This window comes from Electrophorus electricus, chromosome 11 (genome assembly GCF_041902795.1).
Source record: "Electrophorus electricus isolate QZ-2024a chromosome 11, ASM4190279v1, whole genome shotgun sequence".
NCBI classification, from domain to species: domain Eukaryota; kingdom Metazoa; phylum Chordata; class Actinopteri; order Gymnotiformes; family Gymnotidae; genus Electrophorus; species Electrophorus electricus.
The window spans coordinates 22,713,943-22,736,689 of NC_137507.1; the positions used below are offsets into that span (position 1 = coordinate 22,713,943).

General features: G+C 43.5%; 1 protein-coding gene across 6 annotated transcripts; it reads left to right on the top strand.

Annotated features, from left to right (window-relative positions):
* The first annotated feature begins 1,423 nt into the window (after window positions 1-1,423).
* Window positions 1,424-22,701, top strand: zfyve9a (zinc finger, FYVE domain containing 9a). Of its 6 annotated transcripts, XR_014126175.1 has the most exons (22): window positions 1,425-1,842; window positions 2,833-2,893; window positions 4,207-4,247; window positions 7,063-7,158; window positions 7,510-7,617; window positions 8,705-10,191; window positions 10,921-11,020; window positions 11,943-12,119; window positions 12,435-12,598; window positions 12,743-12,872; window positions 13,134-13,256; window positions 13,410-13,565; window positions 14,348-14,572; window positions 15,760-15,842; window positions 15,931-16,035; window positions 16,300-16,450; window positions 18,244-18,324; window positions 18,744-18,906; window positions 19,232-19,337; window positions 19,514-19,690; window positions 19,877-21,953; window positions 22,056-22,701. XR_014126175.1 is itself a non-coding variant. In XM_027030577.3 (21 exons), exons 5-21 carry the CDS (start codon window positions 7,548-7,550, stop codon window positions 20,036-20,038), a joined length of 3,639 nt encoding a protein of 1,212 aa, XP_026886378.3. In that variant the 5' UTR covers window positions 1,424-1,842; window positions 2,833-2,893; window positions 4,207-4,247; window positions 7,063-7,158; window positions 7,510-7,547; the 3' UTR covers window positions 20,039-22,701. The 6 variants fall into 6 exon arrangements, 5 of the variants coding, with proteins under 5 accessions (XP_026886378.3, XP_026886336.3, XP_026886351.3 ...); XM_027030577.3 differs by having other exon boundaries at window positions 1,424-1,842; window positions 12,743-12,851; window positions 19,877-22,701; XM_027030535.3 differs by having other exon boundaries at window positions 19,877-22,701.
* Window positions 22,702-22,747: the final 46 nt, after the last annotated feature.

Sequence of the window (22,747 nt, forward strand, 5' to 3'; positions counted from 1 at the left end):
GCAGGATGGGTACTCGATAAGCCTGTGTTACTTGGGTATGCCCAGAACTTGGGCTACTCTACGTATGATGTTACACCACTGATCTCTGAATTAGGTGCATACAATTCATGCTGTCTCTCAGCTGGTCTGAACCTAATGATGTATGTATGTATATATGTATGTATGTATGTATGTATGTATGTATGTATGTATGTATGAAAGTAAATAGAAAGAAGGTAAACAGAAATGTATACAGAAAATTAATTTAAAAATTATTTGTATGTTTTTTTTTGTAGATTTGCATGCTTTTTATGAATTTGATCTACTGGATTTAGTAACTAATTATCCTTTTAATGATGCTCTCTTAATCTAAATTCTATTTATCAGAAAGTACAATAAATGAACAATTAACATTTCAGACGTATCCACCAAACACGCTGACGTCTGACGTCTTCAATGCCAATTAATTTCAAGTTATTGATCCTGTGACCACTTGGTGGCGACAGCAACAATGCTACAAACGCATCAGATACTTTATTTTCACTTACAGTATTTTGGCAGATGCTTCTTATCCTGAACGACTACCATATTTATCAGTATGACAGAATCTATGCTTCCTTCGAGTCGAACAAGGCGTAGACCACCTGCTCTACAACAACACATACTTTTCCCATTAGTTTGAAATTGAAGTTTATCTCTTATGTTATATCCTCAAGATATTTGCTCATTTTCTACTAGATTCCATTTGAGTGCTCTTTCTGGAAAATGTCGGTAAGTCAGGAACAAATGTTGAGAATGAACAAATAGGTATGACTCATTTATATAATACATTTAGTGCATTGGTTTTGGCATGTTTTTCAGGCTAAATTCCATCCATTAGAAAATGTACAACCTAATGTCTACCTTTAGGGGCTTCGGTAACCCCATAGAATTGAGCCGTCTCTGAGGTAAAGGTGAAGTTTGTGAATTTAAAAGTGCGAGTGGACTGATGTGAATGCTGTCTCAGAAACGGTCGCTTTTCTTTGAACATATAGCATATCAAAATGACAAATACTGAAAAATATATATAATGAAAATTATATATAATATACTATATAATATTATATATTATATATATATATTATATATTATATATAATAATATAATATATATTATATTATATATAATGGAATCGGTATATATATATATATATATATATATATATATATATATATATATATATATATATATATATATAAAGATGAAAAATGTCATTTTTGTTCCTACATAAAAGAGGAAACTATGCAGAGAGGAACCAGAGCACTGTTATATTATCTGTTTCAATATTTGTTAACCTTAGTAAGTCGGTAAAATGCAACTGTGAACTTGCGCTCCGTTTGTTTCAGTCCGTAAAATCATTCGTGTAGTTATAATTCCAGAATATAAGGGCGTTACACCGTTGCCACAGTGACGTTCTAGGGTATCGCCTCGCATGCTGCCGCTTATTCTGGCTTCTGAAGCGTGGTGTCGCCTGCTCTGAAATTTAAAACCCCACAAGGTTATGAAACAGGGGCCATTTTGGTTCAACTGTGTACCGTCGTGTGGGAATCCCACGCCAGTCTTGCGTAGGCTGAGCCAAAATGTCCCACCCTTCTGCAGTTCATAGTAACCTTTCCTAGTAAACCTTGGGGGAGGGATATACGAGGGTTGTCGTGCTATTACTTCTTTCTGACTTCGGAGGAAGACTAAAATGGCCTAGCCGTTTCGGGATATTTTGCAGATGTCGCATACATATTCGGTTGTTTATGATAGCCGAAGTATGTTGCACGCTAATCAAGGAGTTTCATGGCGGTGACGATGTGACTGAAGATGGGAATTCCAGCGGTGAGTTAGCTAACAACCAATAAAACGGCACGATATGTTTTTGTTAGCTACCGATAGCTATCGCACATGTAATGTTTGTTAGTTATTTATGGGTGATCTTAATTAAGTATGTAGCTAGTTAAATTACCCGCCTGGATTTTGCTTGGTAGTTGCGTTTTGCTGTGCAAAATGCAGTCGGTGTGGTGGTAAAAAAAGAATTCATTATAACTGCTGTGACTCCACTATGGCAGACTCCAAAGTAGGATTATTAAAGCAACGCGTATTAGCGTAGGTCCGTACTTTTGGATCGCTATGTTAGTATCGCAAGCACGGCACTGACTGCAAAGCGTTCAGAATAGCTTTGCTTGCTATACCTTTAGCAAACGAAACATTGGAAATACTGCGTCCATGCAGCAGATCAACAGCCAAAGTTATTAAGCTGCACTTGTGTATAGTTAAGATGATCGTTGCGAGCTACCTCGCTAATATCATTCATCGTAGCCGATAGTGAAGAGCTGACGGTCCACAATGGCAACACCAGCTACATTAAAATGTGTTATATTTGTCCACGAGGTCATGTTTCAAAAACGTTTACCATATGTAGTGGCATATTGATTACAACTGAACGTGACGTATTCGTTTGGCAAAATTATATTTTAAACGCAGTGAGGTGTGCTGAACTCGACGTAAATTATTTTGGCTGGGTACAGATGGAGTTAAAAATGTAGTGGTCAGCCATTGATTTAGTAAAGTGTTTGGACTGAGGGTGTCATGCGGCGCTCTGTTCAGTTCTCTTACATTTTATCCAGTGAAGTGGGGTCTGATGTAGTATAATAACGGCGCAAGATTTTGCCACAATGGATTTCAGTGGCTAAAAGAATTTATCTTTGTCACTTAGTGACCCTATGATAAAGGCCTCAGATGCTCATAATTGTTAATAGATTTTCATTTCGATAGTGCGCCTTATTATGGTGGGCAACGTTTCATCTCATTCTGCAATATTATTCATAGGCTATGGCATGATTCAGAACAAATACATTTTCTGAAGAGTACTGGGCCCTAGGAACAACAGGTAACTTGATCTTTCAAAGCTGTCGAGAGTTGAATTGTTCCTGTTCTTTCAACCCATGGTAATGAAAGAAATAACCGAGACTTAACAAGACTTTGTTGGGGTTTTTTTTGGGGGGTTGTTTATTAGGCTTATCATTAATAATAAGAAGTACTTGAACAGTAGCAAAGCCCCAAAAAAGACTGACCCCTTTGCATTAGCAACAGCCTGTTGGCTCAGCCTTGTAGATATCTAAGCCATTCCAGTAGATATTGCTGATGTTAAATCACTCATAATAAGAGAACACAGGCATGTTCTTAATGTTGTTTGTTTTTGTTGACACACAACTTAAAAAAGAGAATAAAGTACTGAAAAGCACATCATTCCTTTTGCTCAGCAGATTATGCTCTCTTTCAAGGTCAGGAGGCTGATTTCCTGAATTAATGCTGGGCTGGGCTGGAATTTGAGAACATACTGAATTTGAAGCCTTTGTATATGTGTATGATCATTACCATGGGTTGCAATGGTCATGTGTTTGAAGGGCATAGTATCTACAATCTGCCTCCAGTTGCAGGTCTAAGAAAGTGGAAGCCCACTATTCCTAGACTGAGGAGGCAGTGACATTGGACTTCCTGTCACCATTCCTGCTTGGGCTGCCCAAGACAGATAGGGGGGGGAATTAACAATACCAGGAAGTGAGGCCATACTTGATGAAAAGGGGTGGGTTTCAGGTTACTGTATTCCAGTTACCGTCTTAGACTGTGTACAAGAATGCAGTCCAAAAAGGCAGCATCTTCAGAACACAATGTGAGAGCTTATGCTGTCTTTGAAAGGTGAAGGTTTTTGAAATGGTATCTCCGATGTCACTGTCTGGCCTATGACCATAGCTCAGATATATTTGCTTGTTTTGAATTGTGTGTGAGATGCTATACTAGCTGCTTTCCAGCTGTTCTAAGAGTTCACTGAGAAAGGGCAGAGGTACCTAACAGGCCGTCCTTGGCCCATTCCACCCAAAACTAAACCTCAGAACCCCTGCAAAAATCTCACACAAGGCCCTGACTTTTATCGGTGTGGCAGGGCTAATGACGGTCTGATTCTGCTGGGTTCTGTGAGCCACCTGATTGTGTCCCCCTCTTTCTCTGTGAACACTCCTCAGTGTACACAAACAGACCTGCATTGCTGGTATCATGCCTGTGCCCGCCCCCTACACTATGATTCATCAAAGTTATCTGCAATATTTTCACTCTTCGGCTATGTGGAAATGTGTCTATGCTTACGATCATTGAGTCTTGATGTTCATTCTAGAATGTTTAAGCATTTTGTCTTGCTACTTACAGGGGCTGCAGTGGCTAAGTCTGACCCAAGACTTTTGAATCAGGTGACTGACATGCAAAGTAACCAGTTTCATACCTTAATAATTTGCCTGAGGTGTGTTTTTGTAATTGCTGTAACCTGTTGTTCTCTGAACAACTTTGTTATAGGCATAAACTCCACTGTAACACAGCATATCCTTTGTGATGCTTTTGTGTTTTTGTTTAAAATGGCAGTACTATTTCAATAGCAAGTTTACAAAGCTAAAACATTCCACCCTCATCTCTGACTAGCAATGTATAATTCAGGAAATCTGTGGGATAATTAAATCTTAAACATATGTGGCCCCGTCTTTGGGGGTGTGGGGCTGGTAAAAAAATAACTGGTGCTAACCAGTGGTGAACTAACTACTAGTGAGTTGTAGAGAAAATGAAATGCATCACTATAAAACTATGTTTAAGACAGACATTTATTTACATATTTTTATTTATGCATTTACCACTTTGTGGGGTGGTTGTGCTGCTCAGTAAGTGGATACATCCTCAAATAATCTGATTTGACTATCAGATATGTTGTTCATATTATTTATATAGACCTCCATAAAATGTTTATATATATATATATATATATATATATATATATATATATATATATATAAAATCTCATTCTAGCCAATTGTTTCACCTGATGCCTTGAGGTAGCTGAAAAAGACAGTGAGGCATGTTAAATTGTGTGTGCGGGGGGGTGATGAGGCATTATGTGAACTTGGATTCATGATTATAGCAGATTATATCTTGGATTCATGGGATTATTGTTTCACATCAACATTTGCTAGATGTTTTTTGTCCTGTGTAGCAGTTTGTAACCAGTGCTTTAGCATAGCCCAGTGATCTTGCTTTTAGTTTATCTTAATTGAAAACAGTGAGTTGCTGTTTGACAGTCACACCCAAACCTTGATCTGTCATGCAGGTTTTGGCAATGTACCTTGCAAGTTGTAAAATGTTCGTTTTTTGGGTGTAGCAGTGTTGATTTGCTAATGTAATACCAAGAAAAACCTGAGTGGACTCAAAATTGAGGCTTTGTCTTGGCCATAGAACCTTTTCATTTAATGTGATGCCTAATGTTTTGCGATGAAATTCAGATTTGCTTTTATTTGGAGGTTCTGTATGCTCAGTATGTTCTCAATATGCCTTCAGAATAATAATGTACATCACAGACTTCTCAGGGTCATTTGTTGCTACTTGCCCCAGTGTTCACAGTCCCAACCGGCACACTTAAGTCCTGCAGTCCACAAATGCTCATGCAGGTGAGGACTTCAATGCTGTTGGGTGTCCCATTTCTTATTATCACAATCAAAGAGGTGCTCATAAGCACCGTTACTGTGGCTTTTGACAAGCACCACAGCGAAGTGGCTTCAACAGTCTCTTTCCTATATTATGTAATTTTGGGTTATCCAGATGGATCAGTTTGTGTCAAGCAGTCTCAGCATTATGGCAAAGAAGAAAATATTTATAAGCGAGTTAAATGCATTTCTCTACTGATTTATTATTAGTTGTTAAGTATTATTAGATATGTAATTCTTAATAATTTGATAATAATTTTAGGTTATTGTCAGGTACTATACAGTCTGTCCCAATGTGTGTGCTTGTAATCTTGAGTGCTCCTCTGTGCATCATGGGTCTGCATGCTGTTGCATGTCACTAAGCTGTGGACTTTGAAGAGAACCACAGGGGTTAGGGCACAGTTTGGGACTGGGCCTTTTAATGGTTTGGTCCACTATGTTCCTTAGCCTGGTAAATATGGTCTGGACCACTATCTCCCCTGTAAATATGGTCTGGTCTGTTACTTGCCCTGGTGTAAAACAGTCTGGCCTGCTACTTGTTCCAGGGTTCATTCTGATATAAGTGCTTTTGCCTGAGTATGTGTTCCTCATCCCATTCTTCCTGTGGTCCCATCCTGTTTTCTGCTGACGCTGAGGCAAAGCTTGCATCTCTAACTAAACACAAAATGTGTTGACTTGGCTGCTTTCTGAAGCCCTCGCTCATCGGAATCTCTGCTCTCCAGTGTAGCGCTAGTGCTTGGCCTTTGGCATGACAAGTGTGCTCTAATATTTGCTTTGTCTGTGACACACTCTTGTCCAGGACTTTGTGTGTGTAAGGCAGTGATCATCAGATCGCAGAGATCATCAGATTGGCTCATGCAAAAAATACATTTTTTTTGGGGGGGGGAGAGCTGTTGTAGGCAGTTTTTAAAATCAAACCAGAGTCCCATGAACACACTCCCTGTTTTGGCTTTAGGGGTTTGAATTGACAGGAAGCCATCCTGTGCTATGTCATGTCCATCAGGAACATACCACAGCACTCTCATTACCTAAGGACATGAACACAACTCGATAAACAAAAGCCATACGTTCACCACCCCATTATTCAAAATACATACTCACTGGTCACTTCATTTGGCATTAGGTCTTAAAGGTCATGAACAATTTATCAGCCACCCTCAACTCAATTCATCACTTGTCAGTTTATGAGTACAGGACCTCTGTTGACCCAGATAGTATTTGAGTACTGGAAGGTTCTCAACATGCCAGTGGTACTATGGGCTATGAGTGTCCCTGTCATTGCTGGATTTTTATGTGGCCAGAAATTAACCATTGATAAAGATCTGGGGGATGTCTTCCATACATTGCACAAGGCAGCAGATTTGCTATACTTTCTAACTGTATATGTATGAGTGTGTATAGAAGTGAGAGGTAGGTACATTTTAAACACCCCTTTTGGGGTTAAACTAAATACTGGCAGTCATAATCCCCTGGACTCTGGTTCACCGCACAGATCTCTTTGCTTGTATGCCCAACTCTGAGACTTCCTGTTTTGTTTTAGGTTCGGGCGTGCGGTGCCTGTGAGACTGGGTAGACGGGCTCTCAGAAGAGCCTGCATGACATTTCTCTAGTACTGCTGCAGAGGACCGCTGTGCAGGTGAGAACCAAGGTCGCCGACCTGAATGCGTTTTAATGTTTGTCAGCGTTGGGTCGCTACAAGTTCTTTTAAGTACAGTATGCAAGCCTGTGCCATTCTTAAAATGCAGTAGTGTTTTCCTCACTTGAGCGGTAACCTTTTCAGTGGGAGACGCTTTTACAACCACCTTTTGAGAGTTCCTCCATGAACTGTTTGGATTTTATGCATGTTTGCACTCCTCCTTTGGCTTGTCCCATGGAAACACACACACACACACACACACACACACACACACACACACACACAACCATTCTTTGTGTTTGTTGCTTTTCCCCTCTGGGTTTCTCTGACATCTCACTTCTTCCCTACCAGGTTTACACTGCACTGGACAGAGCAGTGCCTCCTGACCCATGGAGAATTACTTCCAGGCCGAGGCCTTTAACCTGGACAAGGTGCTGGATGAGTTTGAGCAGAACGAAGGTCCGTAACCCCTCGCACGTAATTGCACGCCGCAGGAGAAGCAGCGGATAGGGTTCAATCGCCCTGCTTGGCCTGTACACACACAGCGATGGTTGGGTAGACAAGGAACACAGCTGCTGATGGAGGTGGGGGGTGTATATCAAAATGCTGTTTCTCTGTGGAGGCTCACTGAGTTCAAGGGCAAACCCAGTTGTGCAAAGTGAATCTAATGAAAAACAAAATGCATCGTAAATATGTTCTAAATATGAGTGGGACTAGAAGCCGAGTTTATGTTTAGCTTTGTAAAGCATGGCCACGTCAGGCAGGCTGCGGTTGCTGGTGGAAGCAGTCTGCAGTCTAAATGGGGCTAATTGAATTAGCTTTTCCCCCAGGGCTCCTGACTCTGTTTTTCCTTGAGGGTTTTTGTTTTATTGGTGTCACACAGCCAAGTACATGCAATATACCTGGTAAAGGTTAATTTATGTGTGCAGTATGCAGGGTTATTTTACAGTGTGTTTGTTTTGATGATTTGATGGCAATCTTTGCCATCAGTATGTTGGCTTCAGTTGTTGTGTATCCACGATATTTGTGGAATACTGAAAGGCGAATCTTGAAAGCCCTGCCATCCGCAGGGTCACACTCACACTAACCCTCTTAGAATTTCCATTGAGTATTGGAATGAATGCATGTCCTGTTTGACATTGATCTCTGAAGATTAATAGGGGTGACATAAAACTATCAAACAGGCCAGTGAAAAAGCAGGAAAATTGGTGTGTGTGCGTGCAAACACGCGCGTGAGTCCCTTGCTGTTTGTGTGTATGCGTCTTTGTCTGTGTATGCATGCTTGTGTGAGTGAGTGTGAGCTTGTGCTTGCTTTTCTTTTTAAGGGGGAAAGCCTGCCCACATTCCAATGCATTCATGTGTCAGCTTGACGGATGGATCCCAAGGCGAGGACCAAATTGGCCCACTTCTCAAGAAATTCCCAGTCTCTGTTGACCTCGTTTCCCAATTTATCTGCCATTTGTTTCATCCTTCTCTCTCATTTCTCAGAAACAGTTTTCCTGCCTCAACGCTAATAAGCTCTCTCATTGTCTGTCATTTTCCTCAGATGAAACAGACACCCCCACACTCGCTGATGCAAAATGGACTCAGATCCTCGCCCCACCAGCTCACCTCCTGTCCTTGAACCCTGCTCTGACCCACACTGACCTCAGCCCACGGGACAGCCCTCTCAACTTCAAGCCTCTACTGGAACCTCCGACCTCTGGTGGCCCGTCTCTGGCCGAGGTCTTGGTGCCAGATGTTAAGCAAAGCCTGGAGCTTCCCCCGGAGGCCCGGAGTGAAGAGCGCCCAGCGGACGTCCACAGCCCACCTCTGCTACAGCCCAACATTGGCAAGCTAGTGAGCGCCGACGGCCAGGCACTGGCCTCCTCTCCATCCACCGGGGCGCTCAAAAACAGCTGCTTGCCCGGGCCGAGCTGCAACGGTCTCGTTGAGGTCTCGCAGGCCAGTGATGATCCAAGCCCTGCTGCTGCACATTGGCCTGACTCCCTGGGCATAGGGCCTAGAGGCCAGAGGAAGAAGCAGGGTGAAGGAGCTTGTTTTAACAACACTCATTTCTCTTTTCCTGAGGAAGGGCTTGGGTGTGGGGCAGCGTGCTTGAAGAATGGAACCTCATCAGCTGAGTCGGAGGCCACAGAAGCAAGCAAGAGCGATGACGGTGTATCCGTCAGCTCAGAGGAAAGCAAAATGGGGGAATACAGTTCCGCGCTTCTTGAAGGGAACAGTTCTGAGACAGTGGAAACAGTTTTGCAGGAGAACTGTACTGGCCCTCCCAAGATGGTGGCAGACAAAGAGTGTGGCATGGATGCATTTCGGAATGGCAGACCACTCGAGGCTGAGAGGGAGAAGGACAGCCAGGTTATGTGCCAGAAGCAAAAAGAACTGGAGAATCATGAAGATTCCCTAGTTGAATCACCACATGCGGAGAGACCTCAACCCAATGGCCTGGTTGAGGAACGAGATGGAGATGGATATGGCCTGCCTCTAGCTCCTTCAAAGGAGGACTCTGTGACCGAGGAGAAGGAGATGGAGGAGAGCAAGCAGGAGTGTTGCGAGTTGGGCCGCGGCGGCCCTGAATTGGGAGGTAAACTCAACAACGGGCGCCTGCAGCTGGGCAGTGTGCCCTATGGCGGTGCCCGACCCAAGCAGCCCCTCAGCCTGAAGCTGCAGATACCCCGACCACTCTCAGGCCAGGTGCAGAATGAGCTGGGCTCCTTGGGCAGGAACAAGAACCTGCAAGCCCAGTGCAGGGTGGCTGCTGGCTCCGAGTCGTCCTGTGGGGTGACGGACTCTGGGGCTGGGAGGGTGAACGTTGAGAGTGGGGATGGTTCCTCGGGCCTGCACGACCCATTGGAGAATCCTGACAATGACCTACAGGCGGGCCAGCAGGGGGTGCTGTCAAGGAAGCCTTTCAGCTCCCTGGGGGAGGTGGCGCCTGTGTGGGTGCCGGACTCCCAGGCACCCATCTGCATGAAGTGCGAGGTCAAGTTCACCTTTACCAAGAGAAGGCATCACTGTCGGGCCTGTGGCAAGGTAAGGATCTTTTGTCCTTTCGTTTGGTCTGGTATATGTTGTGTGATTATTACTTTCGCGTTGCTGTTTGTAACTAGTAGCACCAGATTACTATGGGAACTAACCAGTATCTTTGAACGTGAGCTAGTTTGTAAAAAAGCAATGTCCTCAATTCCCACAAAAAAAATGCCACAGATAGTCATGCAGAGGTTGTGGTGTTTTTTTGGATGTGTGTTAATTGTGGCATCCCAAGAACTGCAAAGTTTTAGAACTGAGAGGTATTCAGAGGATGTGTAAAGTAATTGCTGCACAGTTCAGGGGCCCAAGAAATTGCCCAAGGGCTTCTGGGGGAGCAGAGGATGCTGACGCCGCACTTTAAAATAGCTTCTCGGCTGCTGGCCTGCGCTGTAATTTCCCGCGGCAATAAACAAACAGTCTTTGACTCTGTCAGGGTTGCAGGCAGAGACCAAAAAGACAATGACCGAAAAGAGACAAGGCTGTGTAACGATCTCCATGGACACCGACACTGTTCCTGCCCATGTAAAGGGCACAGTGCTTGTTGGTGTAGGAAGCTACTAAATGGAGAGAATTCCTCTGTTTTGCACAGACCTCTTCTCAGCATTCACATGATTTGTACTTTTGACTAGACACCCACACAAGAGGTGTACGGGAGGGAGATTGGAGATGCTGGTTATTGTAAAAAAAAATATTTTGACGTATGTGTGTGTGTGTGTGTGCGTGTGCGCACAGGTTTTTTGTGCAGCATGTTGTAGCCTCAAGTGCAGGCTGATGTACATGGACAGGAAGGAGGCACGGGTCTGTGTGACCTGTCACCAAGCTCTCCTGAATGGTGAGTGATCTTAAATAGGTCCTGGATTGTTACGTCTACCTTGATGCCAAAACCATTTGTACGTCAAAGATTTGTTTCTTAAAAACAGCTCTGGATCCACATTGCCATCCTCATTACACGTTGTTGTTGTTATTGATTTTAAAATGACTTAAATCTAGACTTTTTGTAATTATACACAAGTTTTTGTCATTGTGGTCTAAAAGCACTTGTCATGTACATTGAGTTGCCAGTTTATTAGGTACACTTACTTTGTACCAACAGGCCAAGCTCATTCTGTGTACTAGGAGGTACAATGGGATTAGAAGTTATTAAGAAGAAAAATATATGAAAGATGAATCCTTATATGAAGCGGTATTTTTTTCACTTGCCTTCCTTAAATGTAATGGAATTTATTTTGCCCATGTCAATCTCAGGTGTTAAGTATAATCTTAATTTTAAAAGAATCTTGGTGTTATCATATGAAAAATAACAAAATGTATTGAAAAATTACTATGTTGTTAATTACAAAAGAGACTAAGACTTTAGGACTCTGATCCTGGCTACGTTTGATTGGTTAGCCACTTTATCGCAGCTCATTCCTTGGCAGGGTGAAAATGCTACAGGAGCAACAATTGAGTATTGGGACCTTAGGGAAATTTCTGAAGGTTGAAGCACCAGTTAATCAGATATCTTGATGCAGTACTTGTCCTATTGGAAAATAGCTTGGTGCCACTTGTCTTGGGCACTCTGCTACTTCACATCTATTTCTCTGCTTGCTTCATATGTATTTATGGAGAGAAATGACAAAAATGCCACTTTTATCCTTGACAAGCGATAAACCGAGTTCCCGGATCATCCTGAGGGGTATGGAGGGGGGAGGGAGGAGGAGGAGATTAAATCCTTTGATCACAGGTTGAATCTTCCTTTCATTCCCTCCCCTCAGCTCCGTCATGGGAGAACTCCGCAGGTGGCTGCACCCAGAGCCCAAACCCTAACAACCCAGCGGAGTACTGCTCCACTATTCCCCCTCTGCAGCAGGCTCAGGCGTCAGGGGCCCTCAGCTCACCCCCACCCACCGTCATGGTGCCTGTCGGGGTCCTCAAGCAGCCAGGCATGGATGGTAAAGCACTGCTTTTCTGAAATTGGTCACAAATTTAATCAGCCATGTGGATAAAAGTGATTGAAACTAGTTAAGACTGAATAGAATGGTGTCATTTACATATTATTTGCACATATTTACATATTATTTGCATGATAACTGACCCACAGTAGATTATATTAGCAAAAGAAACATTCTCAAGTGAACTATTGGTTAATATTGTAATTTGACTGTTAGGATTTTTACACTAACACCAAAATCCAATTGATTAGCTCCTGATTTGTGCTACGGACTTCTGCATGCAGTCATTGTTTGCTTTGGTTGCTCCTCTACTAGGTTCTCTCCCTCGTGAGCAGAGGCGGGTGTGGTTCGCTGATGGGATTCTACCAAACGGAGAGACTGCAGACTCCACTAAAGAACCTAGTCCAGACCCCAACCCCTCCCAGCCCCTCAATGTCTCCCAGTTCTCCAGCAAATCCCAGGCAGCCAGCCCACTGGAGGTGGGCATGATCTCCACTCAGGCCTCATGGCCAAAAGCAGAAGCCATCTGATTGCAAATGCAGTCCTTTCTGTGTCTTTGAAGTGTTTTCACTGCCCTGTTGTGGTTCTGAATTATGGATTTTCTTCCCTGTGCCCTGCCGTAGGCCATCCAGGCCACTGGGGCTCAGATGAGCAGCCCTGTGGGTAGCTCAGTCAGCCTGATCCCAGATGACGGCCTTCCTCCCATCCTCATCTCCACAGGCGTCAAAGGAGGTACGGGAGGCTACATCACAGGTGCTTGCCCATCCTCACCAACTCGGCTGCCTCCACTCTGCATGCCTGCACACGCGCGTTCACATCTATCTGCATCTGCCCCCCCCCCCCCCCCCCCAATCCCGTGTATGTGTGCACATGCCATTGGTTCTTGTGCTCGTGTGTAAGTGGTGCATCTCTGCAAATGGGGTCTCTCTTGCCTGGCTGACGCATGAAGGCAGAAACCGAAGCAAAACCTCCTGTGCGAGTGGGGCACTAACCCTCTGTGCCCTACCTCTACAGACTACGCTGTGGAAGAGAGGCCATCCGAGATCCAGCTTCTACAACAGCTTGAGGAGGGTGGGCCGGACCCGCTCGTGTTCGTGCTCAACGCCAACCTGCTCGCCATGGTTAAACTGGTCAACTGTGAGTGGACCCGCCGGATCCCGTCGGCTCTTTATTTGGATTAAAAAGTTTGCACCATTGTCTGTTACCCGTCTTGATTGTGGTGTAGGCTTTGTCGTCTTAAAATACTCTGTTTTTGGTGATTGTTTTTTTTCCCCTTCCATCAATGTGCAGATGTAAACAGGAAGTGCTGGTACGTGACGACGAAGGGCATGCACGCTATGGGCCAGGCGGAGGTGGTGGTACTGTTGCAGTGTCTCCCTGATGAGAAGAGTATTCCGAAAGATATCTTTAGTCACTTTGTGCAGCTCTACCAGGAGGCCCTCACAGGTAAAACCAGCAAAAATCCACCCCCCAATACTGAGTACCATAATGCTGAATCCTTCCACCTCCACACCAGCAAATGTACTACACTGACACCAGTACAACCACACTGCAAAATCAGTGCACCTCTACCCTTGCTGGTAAAACGGACACAAAATAAGACGGAGGCATGCGTGAATGCTGCTTCAGCAGAAGGCCTTTAGCACTGACATCAGGATCTCCATCACACGCCACCGCACAGCTTGGCAGAAAGTCCACGTGACGGCAATGGCTATTGTCTCCGGGGACACACGATCACAAAAACAGTAGCCAGATCGGCCATCTTGTATAAAAACATGTTATCTGTCTACTCTGATTCAGTGACTCAGTTAACCCGCGAGCTGACACGGGAGAGCTGAGTTTGCTGAGGCTTTGTCTGCCCAGTTCATTCTAGCATGTTTTTCTTCATGTATACACGCGTGTGTATGCAATTTAGCATTTCTGTATCACAATTTGAATATGCAAATTTGAAGTGCCACTTCAGCAGTATGTTTACAAATAGGGCTGACTTAAATCTCACCAAAAGTGCTAAGTTTAAACAACCCACTTTGCAGCTCATCTCAAATACTACATGCTTGCACAGGTGACAGATTGTCATTAGCCAGTTTACATGACATTGCTAGCAAATGATAATTTATTGCTGCTACTATTATGTGACTATTATGCATATTATATTCCATTTATGCAATTCACTTGATTGGCCAATGCTTCCTCATCTGTGCTATCTTTCTTTCCACTTGGGGCCACAGGGAACGTGTTGAGCCACCTGGGCCATTCCTTCTTTACGCAGAGCTTCCTGGGCAGCAGGGAGCACGGCGGCTTCCTCTACGTGAGCCCCACCTTCCAGTCCCTGCAGGACCTGCTGCTGCCCAACCCGCCCTACCTCTTCGGCATCCTGGTGCAGAAGTGGGAGACGCCCTGGGCCAAGGTCTTCCCCATCCGCCTTATGTTACGCCTGGGAGCCGAGTACAGATGTGAGCAAGTGCTTCTTCTGCCTGTCGAACGTGGGTGGGTGTAGGTGTATTTGTGTGGGTGGGCGTATCGGACCTTCAGGAACGGGTTTCGGTGCCATTTCATCCCTGCAGCTATTAAAGGGGTGGCTGAACAGAACAAACGGTGAATAAAAAGGGCAAACAATGCATGGATACTGGTAGCAGCTATTTAGCATGGTATAATTAGCATGCTAATTGACTGTCTTTTGCTTTGTCATTATAAGTAGCATTAGCATAATGGGCCAAAGCTGAATGGGAGAGTGGCCCTATTAGGACAGGTGCTGGGTACCTTTATGAACTTATTTCATTACTCTTGGTTCATGGTGCTATAAAGATGAAGGAAAGAGATTCCTATTAGGGTGGCTGTGTTTATGTTGAATTTTAATGGGCACCGATGGGGTTAGGCGTTTGGGCAATCCATGGGGAACCGCAGCCCTTTTCTACCTTAGCTATGCCTTCCCTAAACTTCCCTCAGTTAATTAAAACACTACAAAACCTCTGAATATTAAACAGCCCAGCATTAGAACTGACTTCTAGAGTAGTGGAGCAAAAGCAAAGCTGCCTGTCATTTTGGCATAGACCTTAGTCAGTTGCTGGCGTGTTCTTTCAAGGTCTCTATGCAACACTGAACACCAAAGTTGCAGAAGATGAACAGCAACCATTATGAGCTATTGGCTGTTTGCTGAACAATGCAGTATATTATAGGGTTCCACTTAACAGCTCATGGCAGTCCTTTGGGGGAACAGACACAGGAAGTGCTGGTGGTTCTTAAGGATTTGAAAAGGTGTCTTTGACACCACACCCTCCACCATCCCTCTGAGACAGCTCACTGTTTATCTTGAGCTAATCCTTCATCTTCTGAAGAGATGGAATATATAAACAAAGTGTGTCCCCACCACTGAGGTTAAACTGCTGAGAGCTTAAACTGTGAAACTCAGCTCTGACACTGCTGGAGTTAGTTTGAAATGCTACGTTGTGGATCTTGTGTAGTGTCAGCTGGGTAAAGAAGCTTCTCTTGGGCTTCGCTGCCTTACAAAGCTTCCACGGCTTCCATGGTGTCGTCGCTGGTGCTATGCTTTGAAAAAGCTGTTCTCCCTTTCTCAAGCATGCTCCATAGCAATTGTGTAAATTAGTTTAGTTGTTTTTTTTTTTTTGCCACTGTGTTGCAGTCTACCCCTGCCCGCTGTTCAGTGTGCGCTTCAGAAAGCCCCTTTTTGGAGAGACTGGTCACACCATCATAAACCTGCTAGCGGTAAGGGTATTCTTGTGTCAGTTTGTCCATCTGCCTTTTGTTGACTAATATATTTTGAAAGGGGGCTCTGTGTTCAACTCCTCTACAGGATTTCCGGAATTATCAGTACACCTTACCAGTGGTTCGAGGTCTGGTGGTGGACATGGAAGTAAAAAAGACCAGTATCAAGATCCCCAGCAACCGCTACAACGAGGTGAAGGAGGAAACCTCCACACCTGTGTGCCATGTCTGATTGGTTTGAAAATGCTGTCAGTTAGCTACTGGGGCACATGACTTCTTCAGCAACATTATCTTCTAAGAATGTCATTTGTTTATTGTTGGTACACCACGTCTTTTGTTATTTTGCTCATTTGTGCTGCCCGTGATGGTGTTTGGCATTCACTCATAGGATTTGCTCACCCATGCTGTCTTGCTGAAAAGACCTTACCATTGTGTGCCTCTCTGTGTCCTCTCACAGCTCATGAAGGCTATGAACAAGTCCAACGAGCATGTGCTGGCCATGGGTGCGTGCTTTAACGAGCATGCAGACTCCCACCTAGTCTGTGTGCAGAATGATGATGGCAACTACCAGACACAGGCCATTAGCATCCACCACCAGCCTCGCAAGGGTATGCTACCATTTTTCTGGCTTTACTAGGAGCAGGGTTGATTTAAAACTTGGACTTCCCTGTGCTTCAGCCCAGGGGCCTCAAATAAATGGGGTCCCTGGATTTGCTGTTTTAATGTGAATGGCTAAGCTTCATGCACAAAGACCAATAATTTTTTTTTTTTCTTCTTCATCATTTACATGATGAGCTCAAAAGATCTACTGATTTGTGGCTGTATACAATGCAACGTGAAAATTAGTTAGCTTTTGAGCAAAATGCCCAAAGTCAGAAATTACAAGAGTTGATGGAAAAGAACACAGGGTTTTTCCTCCAAAAAGCAGGGTTTATTTCACCATCAAAGTCTGAGGAGTCGAGGTTAGTTAACCAACCCGTGAGCCCCACTAGCTAAGACATTAATATTGATTTGAATGATAAAGGTGGCTGTGGCTATCACAGAGGAGCCAAAGCTGGTGGATGAGACATAGGATACAACTAGCACTATTATGTTAATGCTTCTATCATCCAAGCCTGTGTCCACTGCTGTTATCGTTGCCACAGAGGACATGGAGGCCTTGGTTTTACCAACGGGTGAGAAGCCTAATTGCAGTGCAGACATTAGAGCCAGTGACCTTTACTGCATGGACCCAGGTTGAAGGGCCAAGTGAGGTAGACCACCGCAGTTGTGCTTACTGGGGGAAAAAAAGGGCCAGAATCTCATCAGCTCACTTTTATGCCTCTGAGTGTAAATATAACTTTTAGAAAAAATTTTTCAAAAATGTTCTTTACTCTCATATTAAGCAATGGTGAATGTTAACTCGGAGAGTGGCTGTGTTACTCTCCCTCTCAAGGGATTGGTTTTGCATGCAAGATGTGTGGAGAAAACTGAACATTCGAACCCAGTTTGTCAAAGTTGCAGTGACTGGAAGCGTGTGTGTGTGTATATATAATCTCTGGAAGCATGCATATATCTAAATATGTATAAACATATGCATATTTATTAAATATATAAGTATACGCATATTGATTATTTTATTGAATCTTCAGTGATGGTTATTGGTTCTGCTGATTATCTCTGAGCTATCGCGTTTTCTGTATTTACTATGGTTTGGATAATCTGTCTATATTAGTCCAGAGGGAACTCTGTTGTATTGTGTTGTTGCATTATGCTGATATTATGCATACCAATTTTGGGGCCCACAACCAGCTGTAGCCCCTGAACCCACAGACAAGTTAAATCACCTCTGCCAAAGAGAGGATCCTTAGTTCAGCATCCAAATCCTTGCACTCACCTTCATCCACTATTATATATTTCTCACTGCTGAGGTGCCCCCAGCTTGCTCATCATGTGCCCAGATCCAGATTGCTGTAAAGCAGCTGTAAATCTGAATGAGAATGAACCGTCACGTCTATGATTCTGACAATTATGTTGTATTGTCAAACAATGTCTATTGTAAAAAGTGCCATGTCGACAAAATTAGACTAAATTGTGTATCAGGTGAATTCAGTTAGAAGCTCTGGAGTCAGGACATGCTGCTGGAGGGTGAATAGTGGAATTTTCCTGCACATAGGCCTTCTGTAAAGGTCAGCAATTGGCCTCTAGGCGGCTTTCCGGGCACATTGTGCAGTACTCTACTTTCTGGTCAGTCACCAAGTGTACATGCATTTGATATGGCCCTGTGATGGTCCCAGGCACACGTACTGTTACCCGATCAGTAATCTCACTGTTTGGCCTGTGTTTAAAACAAACAGAATGTTTGTTTATTTTCTCGCTGTATACAGCTGAGTGATTTAGCCTGTTCTTAAACTCTTCTCAGTGACGGGAGCTTGCTTCTTTGTGTTCAGCGGTGCTTTGAAGGCCTCGTCCGGCTATCTAGCCAAGACCAGCATTGTTGAAGGTACTGCCATAAATGATTAGTTCTCTTGTGCAAATATAGGTCAACCTAACTCCCTTTGGAGTGCAAAGCTGAGCATAATGTCCTCTTAACTCCTGTAACCCAGGACTCAGACTTAATTGTATGTTCTTATGCCTCAGACAAGTACACCTGTCCAGGCCTGGTGTTTTGGTCTTCAACTTGCAGTACAATGTATTTAAGCTTTAATCACTATGGACTCCAAACTCTGGAATTCTCTTCCTGAAATTCTGAGAGATCTAAGAACTATTGACCTGCAGTTTTACTGAGAAACTTGACATGTTTATTCAGTATTGCTTTTAACTAGGTTTTTGTCAATCTGTTTAATTTTATTTATTGGTATGTTTTTTGTTTTTCTTTGCATTGTTTGTTTTTGTAAAGTAATGGGAAAATGTCCCTTGTAGATGGAGTTATGGTGCAGATTACAGCAGAAACAATGGAGGCCTTGCGTCAGGCACTGAGAGAGATGAAGGACTTCACTATTGTCTGTGGGAAAGCTGATCAGGAGGAAAACCAGGAACAAGTCTATATTCGGTGGATAGAGGATGATTTAAATTTCAATAAAGGGTTAGTACTCCACAATTTGATCCTTAAATACTGGAAGGACCATGTGGTTGGATCACAACTAAAAGTTTCACTGACTGGTACAGAAAGATTTCATTACTCACTACTCATTTTAATTGAGAAACACTTTTTAGGTGTACATTTGAGTCTGTTGCCATGCACAGTTTTTAGTGGCCAGTTGTCACCCACGTAATATTGGCTCAGCAGTGGTCATGTGATCAGAAACTGACCATTGAAGTGCTTCAAATGGTGTGTCAATGGATGGTACAGTCTATGTATTCCCCTCTCACATCTAAAAGTCCCTCCTTACTATCTTGTCTCCAATTAGAGTCATCAGCCCCATTGATGGAAAATCTATGGAGTCTATCGCTAGTGTAAAGATCTTCCACGGCTCGGAATACAAAGCCAATGGCAAAGTAATCCGCTGGACAGAGGTTATTTGTGTTCTTTCATGCATTCATTCATTCATTCTATGTCAAGGCTTATTGAGGATCATTTCAGTAATACTGATTTTCTTTTTTATGCATCATTAATGTATTCTGAGATATAATTAATTGGGTTGTCCTAGCCTGTATAAAGAACCAACCCCCCACCCCCCCTTTCTGTTCAGGTGTTTTTTCTTCAGAGTGAGGATCAGCCCAACAGCCTGAGCGATCCAGCAGAGCACAGCCGCCTCACAGAGAACGTGGCACGGGCTTTCTGCATGGCTCTGTGCCCTCATCTCAAACTGCTCAAAGAGGACGGCATGGCCAAACTAGGCCTGAGGGTTACACTCGACTCTGACCAGGTGAGGGCAAGTCTGCAAACTCGGGCCTTAGGCCTGTTGTGCCTGGGGCCTAATCTTCAATTTTTGATAATTCCATGCCAAGCCTAAAAGACTTTATTCCTCGACTAAGTGATATGTAGGTTTACTCTGGTTTTGTCAAGAGCATGTGCTTTTGCTAAAGTTTTAATTTCTTTTATTTACTTGCAGGTGGGCTACCTGGCTGGCAGTAATGGGCAGCCACTGCTCCCGCAGTATTTGAGCGAGCTGGATTGCGCCTTGATCCCTGTCATCCACAGTGGAGCATGCCAGTTGAGTGAGGGTCCTGTGGTCATGGAGCTCATCTTCTACATCCTAGAGATTATCTCCTAAAGAGGAATGTTATTCTCTCCCCCCGGTCTCCTCCCGTCCGATGTTCTTTCTCCCACTATCTTTTTCTCTCTCATTTGCACTTCAAAGATCCTGAAAGCCGTGTTGGGGGAAAATGTAAGATGCAGCATTCTTCCAGACCATCTATGCACCACAACCCCGACAGTGCATCTCTACAGGGGTCTCAACCTCAGACTGTGCTGTGTTCTTTCTCCTCCACTGTGGAAGCCAGAGCAGGAGCCCCTGAGCAAGATCTCGTTGCAGTAAGCGTAACGTACCATGCACGATAGGGGGCGAACCCTCATGAGGTCCAGAACCTAAGTGGAAAAAAACAATGAACCATTGGAAGCGGTGAACTGCAGGAGGAAGACCTGCTCTGGGTGAGCATTCCTTTAGATTCTGCTGCCCAGTACCTGGAGCTGGTGTTTAGCAGGAAACAAGAGAGATGGACAATGCTGAGCTTCAGTCTCACCTCTTAGCTTTAAAAATCACATGATGCTTTATTTTGACCAATATGGACCTTGTATGGACCTTTCTCTTGAACTGTTCATTTACTTGTTCACAAGGTAAATTGCTCCAAAGCTGAAATGATGTAGCTTCATGACATGCAACCATAGGATGGGAGATGGACTCGCAGGTGAAAATGAATATGGCGCATGTACAATTTATTTATGGAGTTGGTTACAAATGGAATGTTGTTACATAGAGGTTCTTGTCAACTGAGGCTGGCTTACAATAAGATCCACTGGATATTTCAAAAGTCCTTCCAGAAGATAACCAGGATGCAGTACTTAAGGCATTTGACAAAGGAACCCCTTTCCTAAAAGGAATATACTGCAAATATGGATTAAAATCATCCAGTGGTATACTGGCCCCATTCTGTTTACATTTTCCCAGAAGAAATGGTATCTGATGTATGACTAGTCAAACAAAGGTTAAAACGCACATCTATCTTTGGGATAATTTAATTGAGGTCCATCCCATCACCTCTCATGTGAACAGCTCAAGTCTGTATGACAGTTATCAAAGAAATTTCCCTTTCATATAAAGATTATATGAGAAATAGACTTATTTGCAATGCAGTGCACTGGAAATTAAGCCATTATCAGGAAAATAACGGATAGGGATGATGAGCATTTGTAATCCGTCCGTTGTCCACTGATTGGATTTTTGATGTGTAGATACTGTGTGCCTGCTGCATAGACCAGTTCTGTCAGGGTAAGAATGGATTTCATTGGCTTCTTTTCCTGGTGTTTTTAAAGATCACGTCGTCATAATAAAAAAAAAAAACTGAAGGATACTCCATTATGTTTGATGGAGAAGGAGAAAGAAAAAAGTTTTAGCAGTTGCAGCTGTTATCGAGACACGTTCACCTCATGAGTTTGTTACGGACTTGCAAAGAAGGAAAATTAAGTTTTGGGCTTTTCTTGCAGGAGATTCACTCCAGAATGGAACGGTTATGTCAATCTTCTCACCTGTAATGAAGGCAGTGGATCTCTGGTGACCAGAGGTTATCTTAACATCAGCATGACTGCAAGGGACCATTTCCCTACTTTTTTTCTCTAAAGAACATCACTGTGGATTATCCCTTTTTAAATGGGGCATTCGCTTTAGAGTATATTATAGAAGTGTAAAAAACTGGTGACGTTCCATAAATCAGGAATTTTGGATTCCAAAGTGTGAACTGTGGCTCCACAGAAATATTAACCCTGTGCTTCCCTGTTAAGGGATATTAATGCTCTGTATACCTTTTGTCTAACACACATGATTCAGCTTCTCAAGTAAACCCTTTAGAAGCTGGGTCAGAGAAGGGATAGCATAAGATGGAGAACCTTGGGTGCCCAGCACCGGAGTTGGCAATCAATGGTTTATGGTAACCTGAGTCCCCTTCATTACTTCATGTTGGCTCCTAAAAATGGTAACTGAAATAATACCGCAACATTGACAAATCATGGTCAACCTTTCAACCTGAGGAAGAGAACTTCCACTAAAAAAGTATTCATGATTTGTAATTTTGCAGAATCGTATGGCAGTTTCAGATCCTGGTCAGGCAACCCTGTCTACAGCCAACTTTAACAACCAACACAGAACCCACGAACAACACTGAAAGGCAGCCCAGAGTCTGAAGCGGCTGGATGTTTGCAGCAGAACAGTAGGAGATCGGTCACATTGTTTTTGTGCTGGTTTAGGGCAGTGCTAAGTCTGGAAGACCCCTTTAGCTTGCAAGATGAAAGGCCTCACACGGAGGTGGCACCCAATAGTGTGGTGCAAAGTGACACTTTAGTAGTTTTATTTTTTCCCTGTTCTTTTGGTATTATTTGAGGTATGCAGTACTGTCTATTTGAAGTGTCTTTGGGTTGGTTGGTTTTTCTGAAGACAGCAGAACTCCATGTATTATGACAAATGGGTGATTGCCATAGGCAAAGCAACATAACCTTGTTTGCATTTTGACGGTATTTGTGGGGAAATATGGAGTGGTGAAGAGAATGTACAAAATCAATCTGCTATCAGGGGTTGACATAGAAACTGAGATGAAATCCTGTTAAATACTGACGTTGGTAAAATAGTTAAGTTTCAAAAATACATAAGCCAAAAAAAAAATAAAAAATTGTCAGTGAAATGACTATCAAAGCCTGTACTATATGTAAAATAAAAATTTTTTTTTACATGCTTCTGTAACTGAATAGCAATATATGCAACATTAGGAGACAA